At 42.6% G+C, this 24,434-nt stretch overlaps 2 protein-coding genes across 6 annotated transcripts in view; one reads left to right on the plus strand and one right to left on the minus strand.

The window, feature by feature from the left end:
- Positions 1-9,497, minus strand: part of CLIP4 (CAP-Gly domain containing linker protein family member 4) — a 30,087-nt gene extending 20,590 nt beyond the window's left edge. The window contains exons 1-8 of one of the 5 annotated variants that reach the window (XM_083858397.1): positions 9,429-9,497; positions 8,043-8,079; positions 7,837-7,908; positions 5,820-5,880; positions 5,098-5,244; positions 1,984-2,123; positions 1,070-1,163; positions 23-184 (exon numbers count right to left, since the gene is read on the minus strand). In XM_083858397.1, the coding sequence (XP_083714523.1) occupies positions 23-184; positions 1,070-1,163; positions 1,984-2,123; positions 5,098-5,230 (529 nt within the window). In that variant the 5' untranslated portion in view covers positions 5,231-5,244; positions 5,820-5,880; positions 7,837-7,908; positions 8,043-8,079; positions 9,429-9,497. Of the gene's footprint in view, positions 1-22; positions 185-1,069; positions 1,164-1,983; positions 2,124-5,097; positions 5,245-5,603; positions 5,881-7,836; positions 7,909-8,042; positions 8,080-9,428 lie in introns of all 5 variants that reach the window. The other 4 variants (XM_083858400.1, XM_083858399.1, XM_083858398.1 and 1 more) reach the window with 4 other exon arrangements.
- A 6,670-nt stretch (positions 9,498-16,167) lies between these two features.
- PCARE (photoreceptor cilium actin regulator) lies at positions 16,168-24,091 on the plus strand (the record flags this gene model as incomplete). The annotated part of the gene is made up of 2 exons (XM_083858135.1): positions 16,168-19,901; positions 23,962-24,091. The coding sequence occupies 2 exons, from the start codon at positions 16,168-16,170 to the stop codon at positions 24,089-24,091; spliced, it is 3,864 nt and encodes a 1,287-aa protein (XP_083714261.1).
- Positions 24,092-24,434: the final 343 nt, after the last annotated feature.

Here is a 24,434-nt window from a genome sequence, read left to right on the forward strand (position 1 = left end):
AAACAAGGGTCACAATGCCTACCTTTTGGCTTTGCATTTTTCAAAATAACACTGATCAGCTCTGGAACATCAAAGTAGGCAGCATAGTGCAAGGCATTCATGTTGGTCCAGCGGCTGCGTAAGCTGCTGTCAGCACCCAAATCAATCAGCTGTGTTGCAAATTTTACTGCAGTTTCAACATCACCTGCAGGGTAATTTTTGTAAAGTGTGCATTAGTGATTTATTTATTTGACCTGAAAAAACACACATGTTTGCCTGTAACATAAAATGTACATTAAGCCCTTCAAGCTCACAGCAGAACTATTACTATGCCTTTTCTTTTTAGGATTGGATACAGAAATATTTGCCCTTTATCATAAAGGGCTGAAATCTCTTGTGTATAATAATAATAATACTATCTGTTTTTCTCTAATATAAGGACTGTGTTGGCCACCAAACCCAAGAGTCTTAGCATCTGATAGGAGAAAAAGAATTGCACATCACAATGCTGAAGTTCATGTTAAAAGATCTGCCAACACCACGGAAGACAACCTATGCCAGACTTCTCTCAAACTCAGAGGAGAAGTGGGCTCAGGTCAACAGAAAAGTAACACAACACAGAAAAGTTAATAGGGGTGTTCAAACAGACTTAAATGTGCTCTCATTTCCTGTATTTATGACTGTAATAATACAAACAAAGTTTATAGTGCTCTTCTAAAACAAAGGTGGTGAAATAAACAAAACAAGAACAGCCAGTCCCCTAAATGTTCTGCTATAACAAACTACAGCAAAAGCTACAGCAAACTTGCAGCTTGCACCTCAGTCTGAAACTGCCTTTGCTACATGAAGTATCTGTTTAAGCTGGTACTACTCTGTGTAATCCCTATACCACTAACTCAGTGTGCTCCCCATGGCCACAGCTGCAGTTCTGCACCTTCCTTGCTCATGGTCACTAGAAAAGAAAACAAAGCACTAAAAACTATATATATATATATATATACTGCAAGGAAAAATTCTGTAAGAGTCAGTGGGATAAGCTTATGGGGGTCAGTTGGGTTTTTACATCTATAATGACTTTTTTTTTACTCACCAATGCCATGAGCCCCTGATTTGCAAGTGTAATGCAGGAGGGTCATATCAGTCAGTCCATCTCTGTCATTCACATTGCAACCCCTTTTAATGATCTGACAGGCAAGTGGAAAACAAGAATATTTTAGCTCTGGTACATCTCTGACATCACTACTTCAGATATATTTATTCCTGGATTCATTGCAAGGGCTAGTAACAAAGAAGCCTGCCAGAAAATACTCTAATTGCAAAGCTGAGCAATTACACTAATGTAGTAAATAGCATCATAATTAACCTTCATTATTTACACATTTTAAAAATTCTTTATATTGCTCCTTCTAACATATACTTCACATGCTAAAAAGTTAAGCAGTTAACTTCATGGGAAAATGATTGATGAAGCTCTCCCCTTGTTCTTTGATCTCTCAACAATTGCCCACCGCATTCCCACACACTCCCAGAAAGAAGCCCCAGTTGTAATATGGTAGGGTTAATCTTCACTACACTTCCCCACATGTCCAGAAAAACCTGTACTCCAGAAAAAAAAAATAAGAAAGTAGGATGGAAATACCAGAAACACATTTTGTACCTAGGAAAGATTGCCCTTAAGGTCAGGCTTCAACAGTAACTTTATATATTGGAGTTTGGCATTATTGCTCAGTAGGAAACTGAAACACCAAGGTGAAGGGTCTCAACACAAGTGCCTTGAGAGAAGCACTGTTCATTGCAAATATACTGAATTTTATCCATCACCTTTCTTTTTCTAAATAAAACCTGACAACCTGTTGAATACAAGGCACGATCAGTCACTATCTGTTAAAAGGCAGAAACTATCTGCATTTATGATTAATTCTGCTTCTGAAGGAACTGCTTTTATTCACTGTCAACACAGTATTTAACACTGAGAGCACTCAAGGATCTTAATTTGTATCTCACCTCATTCCCAATAATATCAATATTCTGCTGGACCTGTGGAACCCACTGCCTTAAGATAGCAAACAATTCAGAAACTGATGTTTTGGGGTCAAAGAGTATTTCTTGGCATGCTGCATCATTGGGATCGAAGAAGGAAAACTCTGTTAAAAAAGAAAAGAGTCCTTATATAAAATCATGACATTTAACATGCATCTAGTTTTTCAAACTCATAGGCAAAAAACAGCAGAGAGAGTCACTCATTACACTGGAAAAACCAGAATGCTGAATTAATTTGGAAAATTTTCTCTAACATCTGCTCTATTTTTCCTTTAGTACTTACATCTTGCTTATACTTCTGAAAAAGTTTTGAATCAATAACCAATACAATAGTACTCCAAGAGTGATTTTAATTTTAGGCAAGGAGTAACAGAGATGTACAGTGATTCTGCTAATAAGGGTTTACTGTTGTTCAAGCCAGGCAAAGGCTGCAGGTTCAAAGCTGCCCCCAAGCACAGACAACCCTATTGACCTCTCAGGGATCAAATGCATAGATGATTTCTCCATGTGCTACAAAACATGCCTTTTCCTTCCTCTTCTTCCATCACAATTTACATAAAGCATACTAAAATATAAACACACACTCTAATCAGGAAGGCATTCTGTGACCTCTGCTATTTTCAGTATTTCATGAATGCATCAATCCCAGCTGGTGGCAGCTCCAGGAAACAAACACCTTCAAAAATTAAGACATCAAACCAAGATCAGAAAAAAAAAAAAAAAAAAAAAAAAAAACAAAAACAAAACAAAACAAAACAAAACAAAACAAAAAAAAAAAAAAAAAAAAAAAAAAAAAAAACCACCAAAACAACACTTTTAAAGATTTTTAAGCCTCATGTTCCCTCAAGCAACCCAAAGTGTAAGTGCATAAAACACCTTATTATGAAAGTACACATCACATTCCTCACAGGTGTGTGTGTCTATGTCTATACACATCCTCTATTTTAAATCTGTGGAATTTCTTCCAACTCTGGAAGATTATATGAAAGAATCTGGATAGCAATGGCTATGAGGAGAGGAAATGGAAGCAGAGCCTACTGCCATCAGCAAGTGAATCATGGCAAACACTGAACTCTTACCCCTGCTGAAGTTATCAGGGAGTTGCCTTTTAAACAGGTTTGGGATAAATGTACAGCTCAGCTCACATCCAGATTCAGGGCTCTCAGACAGGACAGACAGGTTAAACAACAAACACCATCAGCCATCTGGGTGTGTGACATGGCACAAACCATCCCTGGGTGAATCATCCCCACCTTTCCCCAAAAACAGCATACCTGACTTCTAGATTGGATTAACAGATAAAAGCATGTAGAGTTTGCTTCCTGGCTATTTAGTTCCTTAAACTGCATTGCCTAGATTCAACAAGAATGGAAAACGAGGACAACTTCACTGATATTTAACATGAATTTTTATTTTATAGCATATAAAAAAAACCCCAAACCCTTTATCTCTCAGCACTACATGAAGTGTGCTTCTTCCCTACATCCCATGCATCAACACACATCTACTGATTTATTCACCAATATTCACCTTCCACATAAACCACAGCTGATCTACAGCTGAAAGCTATGAAGTAAACAGACAACTAGGCAACAAGATTAATGATCTCGCAGGATATTCACAGTTCTTGCTTTACCAGGAAGATTTCTAGCTGCAAACCTGATCCAAATTATCTATCAGAAATCAACTCTTACAATCAGCATGGTAGGGTAAAAATCTGAGACTGTATCAAGTATTAATAACAACCACCCTAAGTGTTTAACAGGTGATCAGTTGTAGTCTTTGCAAACCAAAGCAATGCTACAGAAAATCTGTTAAAGCAATGAATCCCATGAAAGGATGGTAATGGCATCCAGATACATTAAAATATTACTTTCCCCCCTCTGTCTTTCCCAAGTATTGATTACAGTGCTCAACTGCATTAAGGAAAAATAAATGCACTGAATGTAAAGACTGAGAATCTCCCTCTGTCCTGGTTTAACCTCCTTTACCCAGATTCACCAATGTTCCTGTTACACAGCTGACAGCAATCTACTAAAAAAGGATTTCTTTAAACTTAATGAGTGGGCAGAGACCAGGTGGAACAGATAACAGAGAGATCATAGAGTTAGTAAAAGATAACACAACAAAACAATGTTTAAAGAAGGTAAATGGAGACTTTATCTAAGGGATGAAAAAGCAGAATAGAATAAATGATGGCAGTACTTAAAGAGTAGACTAGGAGAGACAAGTGATGAGAACAGGACTAAACCATGTAAAGACACACATCCATGTACTGAAATATGTCATATGGAACATTTACATTCCCAGCCTGAGCTAACTTATGAAATGGGTCTCAAGAATGCCGAGTCTGTCAAAGACAGAACATTACATGTATTTATTTTTCCTGAATACAGCTGATTGTTCAAATCAATGTATGGGAAACACAGAAGCGGAGGGAGTAATTTTTAAGGTATATAGATGGAACTGACATATCTGCAACATTCAAAGGCATTGTAATTGTAGCTATCAGTCAGGCTCCTTACCTACAGTGATATTTTAACATATTATATTACTGATAGAAATTTTACTATAATTTATACATGTGAAGACACTTATTAAGGATAAACATTATTCTGAATGCTGATCACTAATACTTGGTATAATTTTCTACCACTCACTTTACAGTCCTTACCATGACAAATATGTACACTTCCAACAGAATTATCCTCTTATAGTACATCATTTACACACTGAAGGTACAAGAAAAAGTGTAACTCTAGAGGTTTTAAATCTGATATCCCTTACTTACTCCAATTTTACATTTTAACACAATATCCAATTCTATGCTGAAAAGTGAAAACTACAAAAACTACAAATGTGACAACACATGCACAGAACTGTGACAAATGAAGGAAAAGATATAACTGATAGTGTATGCAATAAGAAAAATGGAAGAAGCATGGATCTTCATCTTTCATTTCAATTAACAGAGTATCCATTTAATAAGAAGAAAGCTTTTTCTGGAAAGAAATAATTAAGAGTTTTCAGCTTTTCTTAAAATTTATCACAAATTCATTTTCTGTTTAAAGTACATACCACAGTCTGAAGGCATTGGTGCAGCAGCAACAGAAAAAGTAACAGATGTTTCAGAGTTTGGGAATAAGAATCGTTCTCTTTCAATGAGGCAATCTCCTTCGAAGGAAGGTTCTGGGAGATCCTCTATGGTCATCTTCTAAAAAGCCACTTTAGGAGGAAAAAAAATCAATAAATAACCTAACTGGAAATACTCTGGATTGGTTCTACCATAGCAAGATATAACGTGCAATGAGACTAAAATCTTAAATTGGCAACAAACTATTAGTGCCTTTACATTCTTACAAACTAATAAATTAACCAAGCTCGTAGAGTATGGTGTCAAGGTTAGCCAACTTCTAGTTTTGACTTCCACCACTAAACTTGCATGTAATTAATGGAAAACATCATATTTCTCCCCAATTTCCCACTTGAGCAGTAAAGAAAATATTAATGCTCTAATTAGCAAACACAAAATGAGGATAAATGGATTAGTGTGTTTCACAGCTTTAACGTGAAGCACCAAGTACCTGTCCTCATACTCTGCATGCACCTCCCTCCCTTCACCATGAGCAAGAACATGCTGCCAGCTACTGCTGCCTCCTCTTTTTAAATCCTCAGCTCTTTCATCTTCCCACACACAGCTGCAGACAATTCATCACCCAGTGATTCACTCCTGGACTCACGATTCCATATCAGCTCCTCTCCCAGCTCTTCTCCTCGATGTTTTAAAATAGCACACTTACCACAGTGCTGTAACCTTCACCCTCTGCTGTTTCCAGTCAACTTCCCAGGCCTTACAGCAATCTAGGACAGAGAATCAAGAACTAAATGGTTGTAGAGTTATAGAGAAAAAAAATGTAACAACCAGCCCAAGTTACATCCCACTTATGGTTCACAGGCTAAGATCAGAGAAAAGCTGGCTACCACTTGTAAGACATTTTATCAGGCAAATTCATTAACAAATAACAGAAAAATCATTATTCTTAATAGAAACAGACATGATTGCACCATCAGAGGCTACATCTCACAGCTGAATAATTGAAATCCTGCTCATCTTGAACGATCATTATTAAACACTTGGGTAAAAGCAACATCTCTATTAAACAACCTACATTTTTATTCTGGAGATTGCTATACAGTGCTCTTTTCTTAGGAATTTGTTTAGCCAGCCTGCTTGACAAAAAGAAGTCATGGAGCTTCAAGGATTATTTATTTTTATTACATTTAATTTATACCCAAGTAAATATGAAAAACTAAAAGACTTATTTTGGGTCTTGTATCTAACACACAACAAGCTATACGAGTAGATTTAGTCTGGTATTTCCCCAAATAAATCTGTCACACTACTTGGGACATCACAATCTACATGTTAATATAAAATGCATTTTAGCAGTGGATTACAGATGCTTATCTTGAAGTAAATAAATTAAAGCCTCCTTTTCTTGCCCATCATATACAGTTCACCTTGTGCTCAAGTTGGAAATAAAGGTCCACGTGAAAAATGCTCATTTTTCTCCTAACTAGTTTATTTCCTTCACCTTATACAGCTGAACAAATTCATGTTCTGGCATGAAGATCAAGGAGGAGGCCACTGGAAGGACAGGACTATTTTTTCCCACAGCATTATCAAATTGCATTGGCTTACATGTTCTTTTATTCAACAAGGCCAAAAATATCTCTAATTATTTCAATTAGTATTTTCTTGCAGTCAGGAAAAGTTAAGAGCTTCCATTTCAATGGCTTAATAGTCATCACAAAGATGACAGCAACAGCTTTCTTGTGTGAGGGACTATAAAGTCCCTTAAGCTGCAAATACTTAATTAAATTCCTTTTGAAGGGCAACAGTGAAATAAATCTGCTACAATCTGATATTCCTTCAGAGGCTATGGCAAAACAAAACAAAGCTTTGTAAGACACATGAATCCACAAGTTTCTCACAGGCAGCACCTCAGAGCTCTCACAAAATGCACAAAGGAACAATTAATATGCATGAGTGTAGAAGACATATTAGCTGAGCCTCTTAAACTGGAAAAAGACACAAAAAGAAATTAAAAGCTTTTTGCACACCCTACACTGAGGGAACAAAAGAAACACAGTGAAAAGCAGTCAGACCTGATTGAGCAGCTGGCAACAGGAAAAAGTGAGACTTTGTGAAGTAGGACAATGTAAGTTGTTGGAATTAATACAGGAACAAGTTTTTATGTCACACAGGAAAGCAGACCAACAGAACACAACCTGTGCAAGTAGCCAGGACATTTTTTATTCTGCAGGGCCAGAGACAAGAACACCATCTGTACTCTGCCAAAGCAAAACAGGCAGGGAAACAACCCGTGCTGTCAGGTAGGTGGCACGAAGACCCAAGGGCTACAATGCAGATGCTGACTCAACTCCATAAAGAATGAATCTGGATGTCCACAGGAGTGCCAACATCTCCAATGGAAGTGTTCAAAACCCCTCACACTGCGGGGTTTTCATCTGGCTCTAGAAATGTATCAAGTGCCACGACACAGCACTGAGCCATGCAATGTCAAGACAAGTTCTGCACCCAGAGCCACCTCCAGAGGCTGCCAGCTCAGGTGTAAGAGCTTCCCAGCTACCTAACACCACACACTCACACACACATGGAAAGGAAAAGGGAAAGGAAAAGGCTGGAAACTATTTCAAAGGAAGTGAAAAGGCATCTCCACACCATCCTCATTATGACTTCAATTGTAAGCAAAACCAAAACTGCCTGAGGCATTAACAACACCCAAGACATACTTTCCACCACGGTTCAGCTGGAAAGTCCTGGTGCAATGGAATGGGAGGCCTTCCAAAAGAGCAGTGACTTTCCTGTATTAGTAAAAGAGTTTAGAGCAGAAACTGTTAGAGAAATTACACGAAAGAAAGGACAGATTTTTTTTCTGGTCACAGCATTGTCAAACTAGCACTGAGCACAGTTTAGCAGAGCAGAGTATCATACTTACTATTTGCCAGCCATATGTTCTTCCAACTGAATTATATCTGAAAATGAAAAAACAGAAATATCAGGGGAAAAAAATTCGAAGAGTCATCAGATGCACATGTCCTTTCATTTACAAAACTGAACAGCAACTACAGGTATCCTGATATCCACACATTACCCAGGAATGCATGCTAGCTCTGCAGATATATGTAAAAAAAGTTCCCTAATAGAGAATCCAACTTTTTCATATACTCTAGTTTGTCACTTGTGTTAAGGCACAAAGCTTTCCTGCCAGTGCTGCAAGAACTTGCCAACACCAAAGCACTTCAAGCGACAACATACAGCTGTGCTGGGCTTTGATAGCTGAACCTGTCACAAATGTGATGCTATTTTTGACAACTATGTGTAATGGACTCCTTATCACGTACTTAGATGTGCCCACCAAAAATGAGGTTCAGAGAGCAAGTTTCTTGCACACACACTCCCTGCCCACTTCAGAACATCTACAGCACAAATGGTAGAGATGGTACACACAAGTAGGTAAACTCAAGACTTGGGTGGTGTGCAGGACCCTCCTGCAACACAGCAACGTTTTCACACAATCACAGATTCACTGAATTGTCAGGGCTGGAAGAGATCTCTGGAAATCATTCAGTCCAACCCCTCTGCCAAGGCAGGGTCACCTGGGGCAGGTGACACAGAGCATGTTCAGGTGGGGTCTGAATGTCACCAGGGAGGGACACTCCAAAGCCTCCCTGGGCAGCTGTGCCAGTGCTCTGCCACCCTCAGTGTAAAATTCTTCCTCGTCCTGAGGGAGAATTCCTTGTGTTTTAGTTTTGTGCCAGTGCTCCTTGTCCTAAAACTGGGCACCACTGAGAAAGTCTGGCACCATCCCCTTGGCACTTTGAGATATTCATACGCATTAATGAGATTCCGTCTGTCTCCTCTGGACTGCACAGGCCCGGCTCCCGCAGTGTCTCCCCAGAGGAGAGATGCTGCACCTCTGTGGCCTCCCCGGGACTGGGGCTTTGGGAGGCTGGAGCCCCGGGGCGCTCAGGCCCCGCACTCCCCTCAGGCTGTCCCCGCTCCCCCCGAGCTCCCTGCCCTCCTCCCCAGCCCAGGAGCGGACCCCGCTCTCAGGGCCGGTACCGGAGCGGACCCTTCGCTGCCGGGGGGCTCCGGGCGGCCTCGGGGACAGGCGGTGACACCGCCCCGGGCCTCGCCCGCCCCCCGGGCCCTGCGCCCAGCCGGGCGGGGGGTCCAGGCCGGCCGCGGCCCGCTCGTTGCTGCAGCCCCTGCACAGCCACCCCGCCCCCCGCCAGGCGCCGAGGGAGGGTGGGAAGCGCCGGGAAAGCACCCGGAGAAGCCCGGGAAGGCGGCGGGCAGCGCCAGCCCGGCCCAGCCCTACCTGCTCTCGGCCCAGCGCACCGCGGGCCTCCCGCCGCCCGCCCGCAGCCCAGGGAGCCCAGCGAGCCCGGGCCCCGCCCACCGCCGCCAAACCCCGCCCCTTTCCTCCTCCCCGGCCAATGGGCGACCAGCACTGCCCGCCGCGCCGCGCCCCGCCCTGCAGACCACGCCCCCCGCGGCGGCCGGGCGGGAGCGGGAACGCGCGGCGGGAGCGGGAGCGCGCACCTGCGGGATGCGGGATGCGGCCAGGCGGGGAAGCGGGTGGCACAGGACGGAGGTCACCGCACCACTGACGTTCCAGCACTAGTCTCAGGCGTCGGGACTCCCCGGCTGCCTCAGTAGCCCCGTGGAGGAACGACAGGAGCAGCTCCCAATAGGGATATTCAAGGGATGCTCGTCCCGTGCTGTAAAATCTAAGATTGGCACTCTCTGGTGGTAAACACAGCTTCGTACTTGAGCCCAGGCTGCACGAAGGGAATTTGACCTGGATAAAACCTCAGCCAAGTCCTGCTGTATTTTTGGCTCTACGTGGGTCATTTAAATAAACCCGACTGGTGTTTACAGTCAGGTTTGTGGTGTTGTGTTTCCAGTCGTGATATTCAAAGGGATGGGGCAGGACAAACAATAGGAGTGGCAAGTGGAAATTTCCTCAAGTGAACTCCTGGAAAAGTCAAGAGTTGCAAATTCTTTCGGCTCCCAAAGACTCCAAAACTGAAAGAAGGAAAGCATTGAATTGCAGTTGTGAGAGTAAACCAGATGGCTACAAAAAACCAAAGAAATTCTTCCACTTTGTAGAATATTCTATACCTCGGAAAAGGCAAAGGAAAAAATGTGTTCCAGGAAAATGCAGGCCTGCTACTTCCACCTCCAGGCTACTTGGGTTCAAACTCTTCTTCTAAAGACAAGCATCAAATATGAGCAGCTTTGTATTGGCAGTCAGTGTTTGCCTTTTTTGAGATGCTTGGTGCTCTGGGCAAAGGAAATGTTTTATTGCTGATACTGAATAACAGACTTTAGCGAAAAGCCTGGGACTGAAATTATTATCAGTTCTGGAGAAGACTGGAATTTAGGAGAACTTCAACAGAGGTAAAGCACAAGCACAGGGAGAAACTATTGTGTTAGTAGTGTTAAATAGTGTTAAATGCAAAGTACTGAGCTGAGGGAGGTTACTGATGACATCTTGGGATATTACCCTTGGAACTAATCTTTGGTTCATATTTTCCTTTAATTTTTTTTTTTGGGGGGGGGGGAGGGGGAATCCAGCAAAGTGACGAGATAAAAAAGCAAAAAGGAAAGAACTGCTGCTAGAAAGGAATGGACTGATGCAAGACTGAGATATGGGATCATTGTATGGAAGTGACTGAGGAATCAAACAGTGCAAGACAAGGAGCATCATTACCAACATGAAGGAATGGCACAAAAATCAAACCGTTATCTTAGGATGTGGAACTGGAGAGTTATGGCAGGGAAGGGAAGTGTTTGTGCCAGCAGGTCTGGCCATCTCCTTGAGCAATCCCATATCAGTGTGAGCACCCTTCTTCAGCCAGCAGCAGCTAATCCAGTGTGTCTAGAGAGGGTTTGTCAGCACAGCCAAGGAAAAGAACAGTCTATTTTGGGAGGTTACCAGAGCACAGCTTGTTTGATGCAGCAGAATGAAAGCTGAGACAGAGGGATGTAGTTGCCATCTGCCATAAACCACAGAAAATGGGGTGTGAATTCAAAGGTGGTGTTGAATGTGAGGACAGAACTGTGTGTGATTATTTTTTATGCTAGAAAATGAAAGCAAGGACCTAAAAAGCATCTCAGGTTCTAGAACATCCTTCTGATCAGGCCAGCAATGGCAGAACCCCAAACATCTTATCTCAAAGTGAGTCCTGCGTGCTGGAGCTGCAGAGGAGACTGGGTGTCATTGCCTGACAAAACCCCTGCCTGTCTGGACTTCCACCTCTGGGCCCTGCAATGGAAATTTTAGAAGAATATATATTTAAACCACATTAGCACATTGTCTTTTTCCGACACTCCTACAAGCCAGGATGTGAATGAAAATCAAAAGCCTGTTCAGCCTATCCTGTGTGACTCATTTGGGGCTGCCATGGGCAGCAAGGCTGCTGAACACCTGGACAGCTCAAAACAATGGGGTGCACCCTCTCTGACCACCCCAGGAGGAAAACAAGGAAACAATGCTGTGAGCAACAAGCCTGTTCCAACTGAAGTATTATTCCATTTCCTGTTTCTTCTTTGGGCAGAAATAGAGCATTACTAACCAGTTCATCTCCACAGGTTTATGTATCAGAGGACAGCAATCATTAAAATGGCTTAGGAAGGCATTGCAGCTCCAGGGGAGCCACTCTGGAGCAAAGCTTAGGGCAGCAGGGAGGTTCTGACTGAGAGTGTGCACGCACACTGTGGGTTGGAGCTGCTCTCAGAGAAAGCCAGGAGGAATCCTGTGTTTACCTCAGTTTTCAGGGAAAGCCTGAGATACTTTAGATAAGAGAACCCATTGGGAACTGGAAAAGGCATAAGGCTAAATAGCTGCACTCTTTTCTGTAGCATCTTGGGATATTTTTCAGGAATACAAATTCCTGGACCTCACTTGTAGATCCAAAATCAATACTACTACCTTCCATTAGAAAGTGCTGCAGCCCTTGCCAGCCAGTTAAATTGCCAGTCCCTCACCTGAAAGGAACTTGCTTGCCTTGAAATTGCTCCACAACCACAAACCTGCTTTCACTCATGCCAACTAATGTAACTGTTGCCAAGGCCAGTGGAACCCTGTCCTTTTAATTTTCTGGATTTGCATAACTCTGCAAATCTGTGCTTAAAACTTCATACTGTTTCAAACAGTTCTTTGTCCTAACTCTTGGCAGTCACTGTCTTACCCCCTGAAACCAGCAGTAAATGTATTGGTTGGGACAGATAGCAAGCCCCTAAAATATCAATGGAGTGCCTTGCAAAGAGAAACTGTGACTAACTGACCAGAACACATTTTCCAAAAATAACAGACAAATGTAAATATATCTCACAAAACTATTGCTGACAGTAATCATACAATTCTTCTTGACCCATTTGGGTCACCTGGGTGTACCAACAACTCTGTGCAGGCAAACCCCCCAGAATTACTCTCTTTAGATTTCTACTTATATTTCTTCTTTAATTATTTCCTTTATAAATTATTTTTGCTGGAGAGGGAAACCAGTTTCCTAGCTATTTTCAACAGCATTTTTTTTTTACTTGTCCTTCTGCTGTTTAAAAAACTCCAGATGTTTTTGCAAAACAGGTTTTCGAAAGCATTTGGGTCACATCTGTTGTTTCATGCAATCAGACTGAACCACTTTACTTAGAAGTTAGAATGAAAAAAAAAAAAAAATAGACAGCCAATTCTGAAAAGTTTATCACTGGCCCAGAGTCAAGATGAATTTTGTCTTTCACTTGCATCCTCACCACTAGTAAAGGCTCTGTATAGGCTCACTAGTTCTGTTCAATTCTTTGCAATTACATTTCCTTCAAACCACGATACTCCTACTCTTTACCATTGTCAACAGGTTTCCACAGGGGAAACAAAATGAACCTTCCTATGTATCTCCTAGTGGTCACAGAGAGGAGAGAACCTATTCTATATCCCAACCTAGTGTCAGCTCTGCAGGAGAAGCTGAAATAAAAAGAGACTATTTCTTATTTACTTAGTGCTGTCTAGGCCAACAATATGAACAGCTCCCTGGTTATGTTCAATTTGCTCACACAAAAGAAGAAAAAGGGTATTTCTTTGAGAGTAAAATAGCTCTTTAAAATTGTTGTTATCACTCAAGTTCTCCATAATTCCTCAGTGAGCTCTTTTCCACAAATACAAACCTTAGATTTTTAAGACTTGGCATAGTCATTTATGTGCATTACCTATTTTATCCTCTCTTTTGTTGTATGATCATAAAATAAAGTATTTTCCTTATAATTTTTCGTGAGGTAAAGCATTGGGATTTTTCTGAAGCACCTCAGAAGTACAAAGGAATATATACCTACTTGGTAATAAGACTATTGGTAAGAAAAATGCAGCTGCATGAGTGTTTGGAAACAGGCACATCAAAGACCACACAGAAGCTAATAAATCTGGTGCAACATTAAATAGTCATACTGTATATACATGCAGACAGCAGTGAAAGCTAGGATGAAACAGATTCCTTGGTAAAACACATTCTCTATGAGCCTGGATCTTGATTTAGTAATAAATAAATAATAAAATGTGTATTGATTTACTATTCATATTTAAAATAATAAACGACTGCATAATTCATAATAATAATCCAGGATTTTGCATTTTTTAACCATATATTTATTTCCTGTAAGATGTTAATGCATGGTGTGAAAATAATAGAACGGAAATTTAAACAGAAGCAACATGACTGATCAAAGGCAAAGGGAAGAAAAAGAAGTTCCTAGATACCACCACCAACTCACCAAGAGTTAATTGTCAAAATTCCCAGTGTGAACAATGAAGCTGGTGGAGATGCTTTTTGAAAAAACGACCCAGAGATTTCATAGCACAAATATTAAGCAGCTACACAGAGATGTCTCTCAGGTCACACTGTAAGCAGAAGAGGGGCATCAGAGCTATTTGCTTGTTCTCTTGCATTTTCCTAGACTAACTGTGGAGGGCTACAGCACCCTGACCATTAGATTGACCAGGATGAAGCAGCTGCCTAAATCTGCTCCACTTTGAACACATTAGATACATGCTCAAAGGGGAATGCAGAAAGTGTTGGGATGGTTCTGTAGAAAACACATTGTGGTGAGACACAGAAGCAGCCAGAGCCTGAGCTAAATGAGTGGCCAGAAGCAGAGTCAGGAGGTTATTACCTGATGCTTCCCAGAAAAGCCTTGTGGGAAATGGCTGTGTCATCATGTATATTAAGTGCAATGTTTGTGTTCCTGAAAAATTACTTTGGAGAAAGCACATAGAGATTTAAAAGTCTTCCTGGGAATCACTGTAGTGCCATCTTCCCTGTAAAACCAGGTAATTTTGCTGCCTCTGCTGAAAAGATAAAAAGATTTGAACAATAGGGCTACAGAGAATAACAACTTCCCACGCAGATTGTAGTCCAGCCCCGAGGAACCAATCATGTAAGCAGTTACTTAAAGTCTGAGAATGTTTCATAGACTTGGCAGCATGTAAAGCTCTTTGGGAATTGGGTGGAAATTGCCAGGGAGAAGCTGTAGACTTCTGGTCAGCGTTTGAGTTGGCCACTCTTGTCTGTAACCCCTGCAAACACTGAGGAAGGGCCACCTTCAGTAAAAAAAGATTTGTCTGGAAATTAAAAAACAAATCCATTTAGGCCAGTCTGAGTAGTGAAGAGGGAAGTTGGGGGTAGTTGTGGTTATGACCCTCATCCACATGCCACCCTTCACAAATAAATACTTGGAAAATACAAGTATCTTCTGCCTCATCCAATTCCTACTTTGGCTTCCCTAGTTTCTCTTTCAGAGTAGCATTATACCATCCTGACCTTGGAAGTGATTCAAACAAAAGGTTTTTATTTCATTTCCCTTCCCTTCCCTTCCCTTCCCTTCCCTTCCCTTCCCTTCCCTTCCCTTCCCTTCCCATTTTCAGATATAGGTCTATATTTTTTTAATTTATTAGTTTTTTTCCTTCTTAGAGTTTTAGCCCATTAAGCCTTGCATTTAAGAGAACTAAGCTCTGGCAAATGAAAAAGAAGTAAAGGTAAGCAAGTCACTTTTGTGAGTTCAAATTTTATTCCAAGCCACTCAGACAAAGGAAAAAAATTAAATTTAATTTTTAATTTTAATTTGAAAATAAACAGATCTACTAGATTCAGATGCTGTCTTAACAAGATATGCAAAACTTATTTTACTGAATTATTTAATTCAAATGCTGTTGTTACGCAGTTAGAATTTTCAGGCTGGAAAACTATCTAGAAGAGAAAAAAATAATTTTCAAGAATATCATCTGAGAGGAAGGATAAAAATCCCAAAATGTTGTTTGGAAGTCTTAGAAGGACAGGTTGTTTCACTTGCAAGTAGGGGAAAATTTTGAAGACTCTCGAGGCAGAAATCTTAACAGGCATTTCTGACTCATTTGATTTCCTGTCTTTTACTCTCCAGGGGTTACATCCATGGTCAAGGTCACCTTTCTCTTAGTTAAGGAATTTCTAATGATGCTTAGGTGCCATGATCTTCCCTTCAAAGAGGCTTCAAAATACAGCCCCTTCCTTTGGATCTCTGCATTCAATTGCGTGTTATGTTTTTGCAACAAGGGAAAAATGCAGGGACGGGTACCAAGTGTTTCTGCCCCCTCAATATGCAGTAAAAAAATAACTGCCTTTATAAATACAACACTGGTGCTGACTGGCTGGAGCCTGCTTACCCTAATGAGCTTAAAATCTTATTTGCAGAGGACATCTGTCAAGGCAGAAGTGAGGTACGCAAGTGCTCTTAATCCATTAGCTCTAAATCCAGCCAAGCTCTCACTCCTTTTTTTGAATCAAGGGAGAAAACTCAAGTGAGAACGTACAATGGAAGAGGGCACAACTTCAAGAGCAGATCCTATGCAATAAGCACATGGGATTTTAAGGCAAACAACAAAGAAAACTGACAACAAAACTGGGATCATGATGGAAAACTGCTGAGAAACAGGCCAGTCTGCAGCTCAGGATGACACAGTGAGTTTGATTTTTACTTGTGTTTTCCCTAGTTCTTTTGGATTTTTGATCAAAAATAAAGACAAAGAAAAGATGGGCTGCACACCTTCTCACAGTGAGACTGCTGCAAGAAGTGGTCTTAAGGCTTTGAATAAATCCAAAAGTGTTTTGCCGATTGATTCAAGAGATAAAGGAATCCCTCTGCTGGTTAAAGGTTCATCTTGCTACAATATTGATGAATATGGGATTCAGAGGAAGGACTACCTGGAGGAAGAGGATGAGGATAGACTGTCAGATCTGGACAAAAATGATAATTTGCAGTTATCATCCAAGGCTCATTCAGATTCCCAGATTCCCAGGGAAGACAAGAAAATCGAGAGGACAGCCACAGGTGCTGAAGTCGCTATGTCTGAACTGATTGAGTCTCAAAAGCACATCACTGAGTCCATAGAGATCAGAAAGCAAACCTCCTGCGAATCAGAAGCATCAGCTTTCGTCTGGGATGACAAGAATGAAAACAACTCAAAGCAAATCCCAAAGAAAGGAAAGAAGAAAAAAACCCATAAGCTGGCAAAGCAAGGTCAACCCAACAAAGGTAAAGAGAAGTCCATTGTGGCCCCATGCGAGACAGAGAAGAAGGTGGACTTCCCAGAACTGCTCGTCAAGGCTCACCAGAGTGCGTATGCCTACTTACATCCCAACCTCTCCAAGTATGAGGCTATTCTGCACATGGCCAACCAGGCGACCCAAACTCAGCTCTTCCTGCAGCAGATGATCAGCTTCCTTGTGCTTCGCTTTGATGAAATCAACCAGCTCTTGGAAGAAATTGCCAATGATGGGGAAAATCTTCTCAAAGACATAGGTGGGAATCTAGCATGGCCAGCAGAAAAGGATGATTTGAAGGAGCACCCTGATCTTCTGCAACAGCTACTGCAGTACACGGTCAACAAAATGCATTTGGTGAGTGGGATGCTGGCCTCCCTCACATCCAACGCCCTGCAGGAGACATGCAGCTACCTGCAGTCTGCTGCAAGCAACTTGGAAGGCAAACTGAAAGCAAAGCAAAGCTTTGATGAGCACCTGCTACGGACAGTAAAGCTGCTTGAAGCCTCAACTGTGGGACCCTCTCAGTCCCACGGTGATGACAGGACTCTCTGTTCTGAGGACAGTGGCATTGGTGTGGACAATGAATCTCTCAAAGAGTTCAGTGCTCTCAGCCAGCACGGAGGACAGCCAAGTGACTCCTGTGCACATGGACATCCATCCCGAAAGCATGCCAGAACAGCAGAGCATGTGAATGGTGGGACAGCATCAGTGGGCACAGCTGCATCCCATGGCTGTGCTCCTGAAAGGCATTTTAGGGACGTGTTTCATTCATCCATGCAAAGTAGGGAAGCTACTTCTTGTCAAAGTGGAGTAGCAGAAGGCGCTTCTACCAAGCCCCAGTACGCAAGCTTGAGCAAAAGCCGTTCCTTGCAGTCTGATTCTACTCAGGAAGGTGAACATTTCAAAATCTGTGAATCAGCAGATTTTCCTTCTGATGAGGAGGAGGATGACGATGATGATGATGATGATGAAGAAGAAGAAGAGAGCACGCTGGAGGAGGATGACGACAGCACAAGTTTATCAGAAATGGGGAAGGATGCTCTGCCGAGGTCCCTCTCTTCACCTGCACTCACTGATAACATGCAAAGGCAGTCCATCAAAAGGACAGAGAATGCAGATACAGAGGAAATCATTTTGAAGATGAAAGATGCCATCAGTGAAAAAATCAAGTTCGTCCCAGCTAAATCCAGGCGTAAAGAATGGATAGAGGATGAGAGTGGAAGAGCAGTCCTTGCAAAGAGGCCCAGTACAGCAACAGGCAGACACAGAAGGTTTGGGAAACAACGACGGTCCAGGTCAGAGGAGTCCCTCAGAAGCCAGGCAGAGGACCCAACTCTCCTAGAGCTTCAGAGGACTCAAAAGGAGCTCAGCAAAAGGCTAGAAATGTTGTATGGAAAGGATATAGCTAACAACCTGGAGCTCTGGAAATCAAGAGCAGCACCTTATTTGCAGGATGAGCAAATTACATCAAGGTCCTCCCGCAAGCTGAAGGCCGGCCTCTCAAAAAATTTCAGCATCCTGCCTAACCAGGATAAAGTCCCTTTGTTCACATCTGATCAAAAGCCTGTCCGTCCAGTGAATGAAAAGAGAGTCAGGAAGCCTGTAAGAGCTCCTGTGCCTACCCAGGAGACATCAGGAGGCAAAGAAAATGAGCCTCCTGGAGCACAAATGTTGAGTGGCAGCAGCTGTACCCCCCGGCAGTCTGTCAAAAAACTGATTGAAACCTTCAGTCCTACTGATGATCTTGCAAAAGCCACACCTCTAAGATCCTTAGGACCAATAAAGTGCATCAGAAAATTTGGACTTCCAGTCATCCCACCCACCACTCCGTTTCAGAGAGGCCTGGCACCTTTAAATCTTAAGCATCGCATTTCACCAGTAGAAGACACCAACACCAATGATGTTTCTTCTAGCTTTCCAAATGCCTTTCTTCCTGCACCACCTGCAGAATTAAGCAAGAAGGACACAAAGGAAGAGATGGATGAAGACACTGAGAACCTGCCACCACCACCACCTGAAATGTTAATGGACACTTCTTCTGAAAATTTATCTGAGCCTGAAGAAACTGCAAGAATAGAAGGAAACTCTTCAGAAGATGCCAAAAAGACCAAACCAGAATTGCATGCTGCTAAGAGATCACAAGTTTCCCCAAAAATGAAAGCCTCCCTTCAGTCCATTGACTTATTGCCAAGTAAAAATATCAGCGGCCCCAGTGTGGTGACTAATAAAGGTCTAAGGAATGCCAGGTCAGGGGAGGAGAAACTGCACAGGTTCTCTCTGGAGCTGAACCCTACCAACGTGCGCATCCCTAGCCAGGAGGAGATATTAGCAACTCAGAGGAAAGAGGCTGCAGATTTATACAAGCAAACCCATAAAATTATTCCTCTTCAAAATCCCAGTGGGGTCTCAAACCCACACAGCAGCAGCTCAGAGAGCAAGGGGCCCAACCCACCTGGGCCTTCAGTGCTGTGCCAGAAGCTTGGCTCTCCCGATCCGCCCCGGAGCAATGAGAAAGGCTCACTGTTCGCCAGGAGGTTCTCCCCAGTGAGAACTGCTCCTTCTTCACCGACTGAGAAACGGCTTTTCAGCCCCCCAGCGCATCACAGACATTCTCTGCAGGCTTTTAGCAACCCCCTACCGAGCTCCCCCACCATGCAGAGGAAACCCAGTCCCCCCTCTAGCCCCAGGATGCCCAGCCCACCTTTGCAGAAGAAGATGCCCTCTCCGCCAGCGCAGCGAAAACCACTCAGCCCTCCTGTGGGGCACAAGCAAAGCTCCCCGGCAGCCCAGCGGATGGCGGGCTCCCCTGCTCCTTTCCCCACCACCCCCTCCCCACCAGCCTCCCCATCTCGCTCCCACAAGGGGCCAAGAGCTGGGCATGATGCCGGGGACGATCACCAGCTCTCCTCTTCCAAGAGGGGCAGCAATGTCCGTTCCATATTTTGCCCTGCCACCTCTTCCTTATTCGAAGCCAGACCTCCAGTGGTACCAGCCAGCAAAAGCCCTGCTGAGGTGACCAGCCAGCCTGAAGCTACATCACATTCTCAAAAGAGCAGTCTGCTGTTCCGGCAGCCCGGGGACAGGGCCAGGAAGCTGTCCCTGAGCACCACCAATCCTCAGCCCTTTGTGAGGAGAAGTTCCTCTGACCGCCGGCCAGGGGTCCAGCCTCATCTTCCAGCTCCTCTAACAGCTGGCAGTGAACCTGCACTTAACCAAGCAAGGTAAGGAGCTTCGTGTCAGAAAAGCAGGCCTGTAGCACCATGTTGGCTTTCTAAACATCTGATGGCAATTTAATGTTGTTAAGAGTTTTCCCAGAAAGGCGTCCTGTTCATGTGCAGAAAAGAAGGCTGGGCAAAGATAGCTGGACTGGATGATCATTGTCAGTCCCTTCCAACTGAAATTATCTCTTCTATTTTCTGGTCTCAGATTTTGGTAGACTACCAGTCTGAATGAAGGGAAAAGTTAACTTCCCATGGCGTGCTCAAGCCTTACCCTTACACATAACCTGCAACAGGCACCCCGGGGAAAATTCAGTATTGGTTGCATGGCATAGAACTCCCCTTATTTGTGTGGGGTTAAGGGCATCCACATTCAATTCTTAAAAGCTCTAAAGTAGCCCTCAGATTAAAAACATAAATATTTATGAGAAGAGAGGCTTGAGCCAAGAGGAGGGGTGTTGTTCTATCAGCTTCTAATCCAGTATAAATTGTTCATCTGAAAGCTGTGGGAGAATGTTTCAAGTCAGATGGCAAGGATGACAGACAGATAATGTAGGCAAGGATCTGTGTGGACATAATTAAAGGCTGGAATTTTGAGCTTCTTGTGCACGATTTCAGACCTAGGTGATGATGTCAAGTCTGTGGGTCCACAGCCCAAGCCCAGTTTTCAAAGTGGAAAAGCATCCCATAGCTACTGGAAATTCATTGATCTCAGAAAGAAATCAAAACATCAACACATACCAAGCAGTTCCATGTTTGCAAAAAGTGTGTCATCTTATTAAAAAATGAGTTTAGCTTTAAATTTTGTTTATCACCTAAGAAAAAACAATCATAAAACCAGCCAGGAAATAGAAGTGGGTATTTGAGAATACTCAAAGATGTGTAACAGCCTGGAAGTACAGTGTTGTTATTCTAGTTTCTTAACATCTTAGGATGTGTAAGTCAATTAAGCTTTAAGCTTCTCTGGTAACCTTTCCACACATGAGCAGTATTTTTCGCTCTTGTCCCAGAAGAGCTACACTTACATGACTCATTCCCTTGAGGAGGGATAGGGATTGTAAGATCAACCCCAGCAGGATGAAATTGCATTTGTAGGTGCACAAGCAGTCAGGGCACTGTGAGCACAGGGACAGTCATGGGCACTGACATTCCCACCCCAAAGGCAGAGTAAGGACTGAGTATTCCATGCTGGCAGTAGAGGAATGTGCTGAATAAAACATGTAAAAAACACTGGGAAACACAAACCATTTTGCATTCCCAGTTCTAATATTGCATTGTAGTCTGATATTTGAATATTTCCTAAAATTGCTCTACAGTGTTGCTGGGGTTTCTGTTGTTGTGTGTGAAGTCAGCTTTGTCTACTCTGGCGCCTGCCAGCAGAAATAAATGTTTTCAAAAGAGGTTTTATGTAAAACCTTGCAAGACAAAAGCCACAGCAGTTTTATGGATGCGTTTTAAAATCATTATAAATTGCTAGCTAATTTATACTTCAGTGGGGTGTATTGTCATTCTATCATAGTCTGTCAGAGTATAGTGAGTAATATAAAAGAACCTCACTGTAAATAAAATCATCCCTTGCATGAAAAAAGTCATATATCCCAGTGTTATGATCTACATGTATTTTGGAAGAATGAAATATATCCTGGGTCAAATTCAGCTTATCATTTATCCCAATGAACATCAACAGTAGTACTAGTCAGTTATACCAAATTTATATCAACATAAGAAAAAGGGAAATTTAGGCCATTAATTACCCCACACACACTGATTTAAGATGCAATACAGAACTATGTGTTTTCTTACCCAAAATAAGCTGCCTGGAGTAAATTTTATGGACCTTGCACTGAATGGCCTAAAATGAATATCACAGTCAATGGACTGATGGGCAGAGAAGGACCATTTTAGGAATTAACTCGAAGAAAAAGCTCTGAGAGCTCTTAAGATCACTGCAGGTGCTCTGCTCCTGCTCAGGACTGGGGTGGTTGCCACAGCTGTGAGCACCACATCACCCTGTGCAGATGCTGAGCCCTGCTCATTTAGCAGGTGTCTTAAGAGACAAAGCACCACACTCTGATCCATCTTTCTCCCACAAGTTCATTAAACAGCCAGGAATTTCTTTGCTTTGTAATTCATCCAGCTGACAGAGGAAAGTCTCAAAATGTCTAAACCTAAAACTAAACCTAAACCTCTTAATTCTAACAATGTTTGCATCTGGTCTCAAATTGACAAGCAATTACCACACAGCTGTCGGTCTCCTTTCCTTCATTTCTTCCCTTGCCTTACGTCTTCTTTCCAAATATAATAATGCCCTTTTTTCATCTGTGTGGTGTTTTCCTGTGTTATTTTTTGTTATTAGTAGCTTCATTAATAGAAAGGAGAGGACACAGAGTCAAACTTGAGATACTATCAATCTTTTATAGGTAAAACATTCTGAAGGCCAGTGAGTTATCCAGTTTCTCCCATGCTCACACACTCAGGGATAAAAAGATATATCTCCCCACTTTTCCCATACCAAATAAAAATATCCATTTGCTGAGAAGTAGGTTGTCAAAGATAATCTGGCAGAACTTGTACAGGCAAAAAGAGGCAGCTGAGTTGCCTCTCCCACACACCCCCTTTTAGCAGAAACACACATGAAAGAGAGGCAACTTCCATCTTATTTTGCAAGCTGGCATTGATGGGCATTAAATGTCAGGGTTGTGCACAGATTTGTGTGTCTCCTGCACACTCATTGCTCTCCTAGAAGGCAAAACCCACTCTTTTTCCAAGCAGGTCTTCTTCCCATCCCATGTTGTAAGGAATATCAGAACTTAAAATATTATTAGCCCTAACTAGGGCTGGAGCTGGAGCTTTTGCATTTAGTTTCAGGGTACCTGACAAGAACTTTAGTTCTCAAGTCAGTACAACTGGTTCCTGTTTGACAGCCTGCAGCTGAGATAACTTTGCTGGTTTCTAAATTGGTCATTTGACAGCAATCAGCAATTACTGGCATCTCAGTAAGGCACAACATGTACAAGTGTTATGCTTATAGAAATTCTGTTAATCTGTAACACAGTTTCTATGTATGCCCCTTAACAAAATAGTGTTTCATTGAGACTGCTCCTCTCCCAAGTGGTTCAGCAGAGAGAGAAGATAAAATGCTATTGTCTTTAACATACTGTTCAATGAGAGCTTGAAAATGGATTGGGTTGACTGAATCAGGCTCAAAGCAAGTAGCCCAAATGAGCCCTTCTGCAACTGGGGAATATTTGAATCTGGATTAGTATCATGACTGGACATGTATCATAAATCTCTTCAGTTAGCAGTTGAAATCATTAAAGTCATAGCAGTTAAGAGTAGCAACATAACAGCTTGTCTGTAGTTGAAAGCTCATTCAGTTTAACAGTTTATATACTTAAAATACAGTAATGATTCCCAGATAGCTCTGAACCATTTCCCCATGTTGAGCTTAAACCACATGAATTAGCTGCAGCAACACAGGGCACACTTCACACACTTCAGCAGGAAGGCACAGTGACTAGATCCACTGCTATGATCAGTCTTGATACATGGAGTCCCTGCACCCCTAGGGAGTGCCACAGCAACCTCCAGAACATCATTTTCACTTCCTGTGTCTCAGAGCTCCTGTCACCAGAGCGAGAGTAGCAGATTTATAATACCAGAGTTCCCCTCCCACGGTCATGCTGGCGTGCTCAGACATCACTGTAACCAGGCCAAGCAGATGCACATCAGAGATAAGAACTTTCCTTCCCTTCAGCAGTCTGAAACAAGACTTTTCACTCAAATCTGCCCCTATCTACAGGGAAACCGGGTCTCACACTGATCCCCTGTCAAACATACAGAATGTTTTCTTCCCAGGAGAGGTCTGGGGGGAAGAGTACATTGCATTTGGCATGACAAGAGTAAAATCTGGATGGTGCACATGAAGAGCGTGTGTTCAGGAGGAGATGGGGAGTGCCAGGGTGTCGTGCAGCATTTGTGCTTTGTGGGTTAACGTGGTCTAATCAGTGCTGTTTTAAAAAGTCATGGTTCATTAGCCTCTTAAGCATCTTTCCTTCTGCAGCTTGGAGAAGAGCCCTAGAAAAGCAGGTGACTCTTGGAACAGCTCTGGCGTTCCTGACACCAAGGAGTCCAACAGATCTGCTTCCCACCCTGAGCTCTACGTGGTGGGCCAGGGGCTGCAGAGAGACTGACAGCAGAAGCACCCCCAGAGGCCCCAGAGGAAGGAAACAACCCTACCCAAGCCTCCATAACGCAGCTTCATCTTCTCCTGTAAGGAAACTCTGTGATGGCATTGCATCAAAAACCCTAAACTGGGCCCAAAAACCCACTGAAATACCAGCCAGCTGCTTCTCCTTTCATTCCGTGGTTTTGCTCAGAGATCTACATGGAGCAAAAGAAACACTTTGTAGCTGGGTGAGTCTGAAGCAAATTTGGCTGAGGACCTATAGCCAAGACCTTTTTTCCCCAGTTTAGACAAAAGAGTTAAAAAAAGAAATACAAATTATCATTATTCAGCATGTTATTTATTCAGTA

Source organism: Zosterops lateralis (assembly GCF_965231275.1).
Source record: "Zosterops lateralis genome assembly, chromosome: 3".
NCBI lineage: Eukaryota > Metazoa > Chordata > Aves > Passeriformes > Zosteropidae > Zosterops > Zosterops lateralis.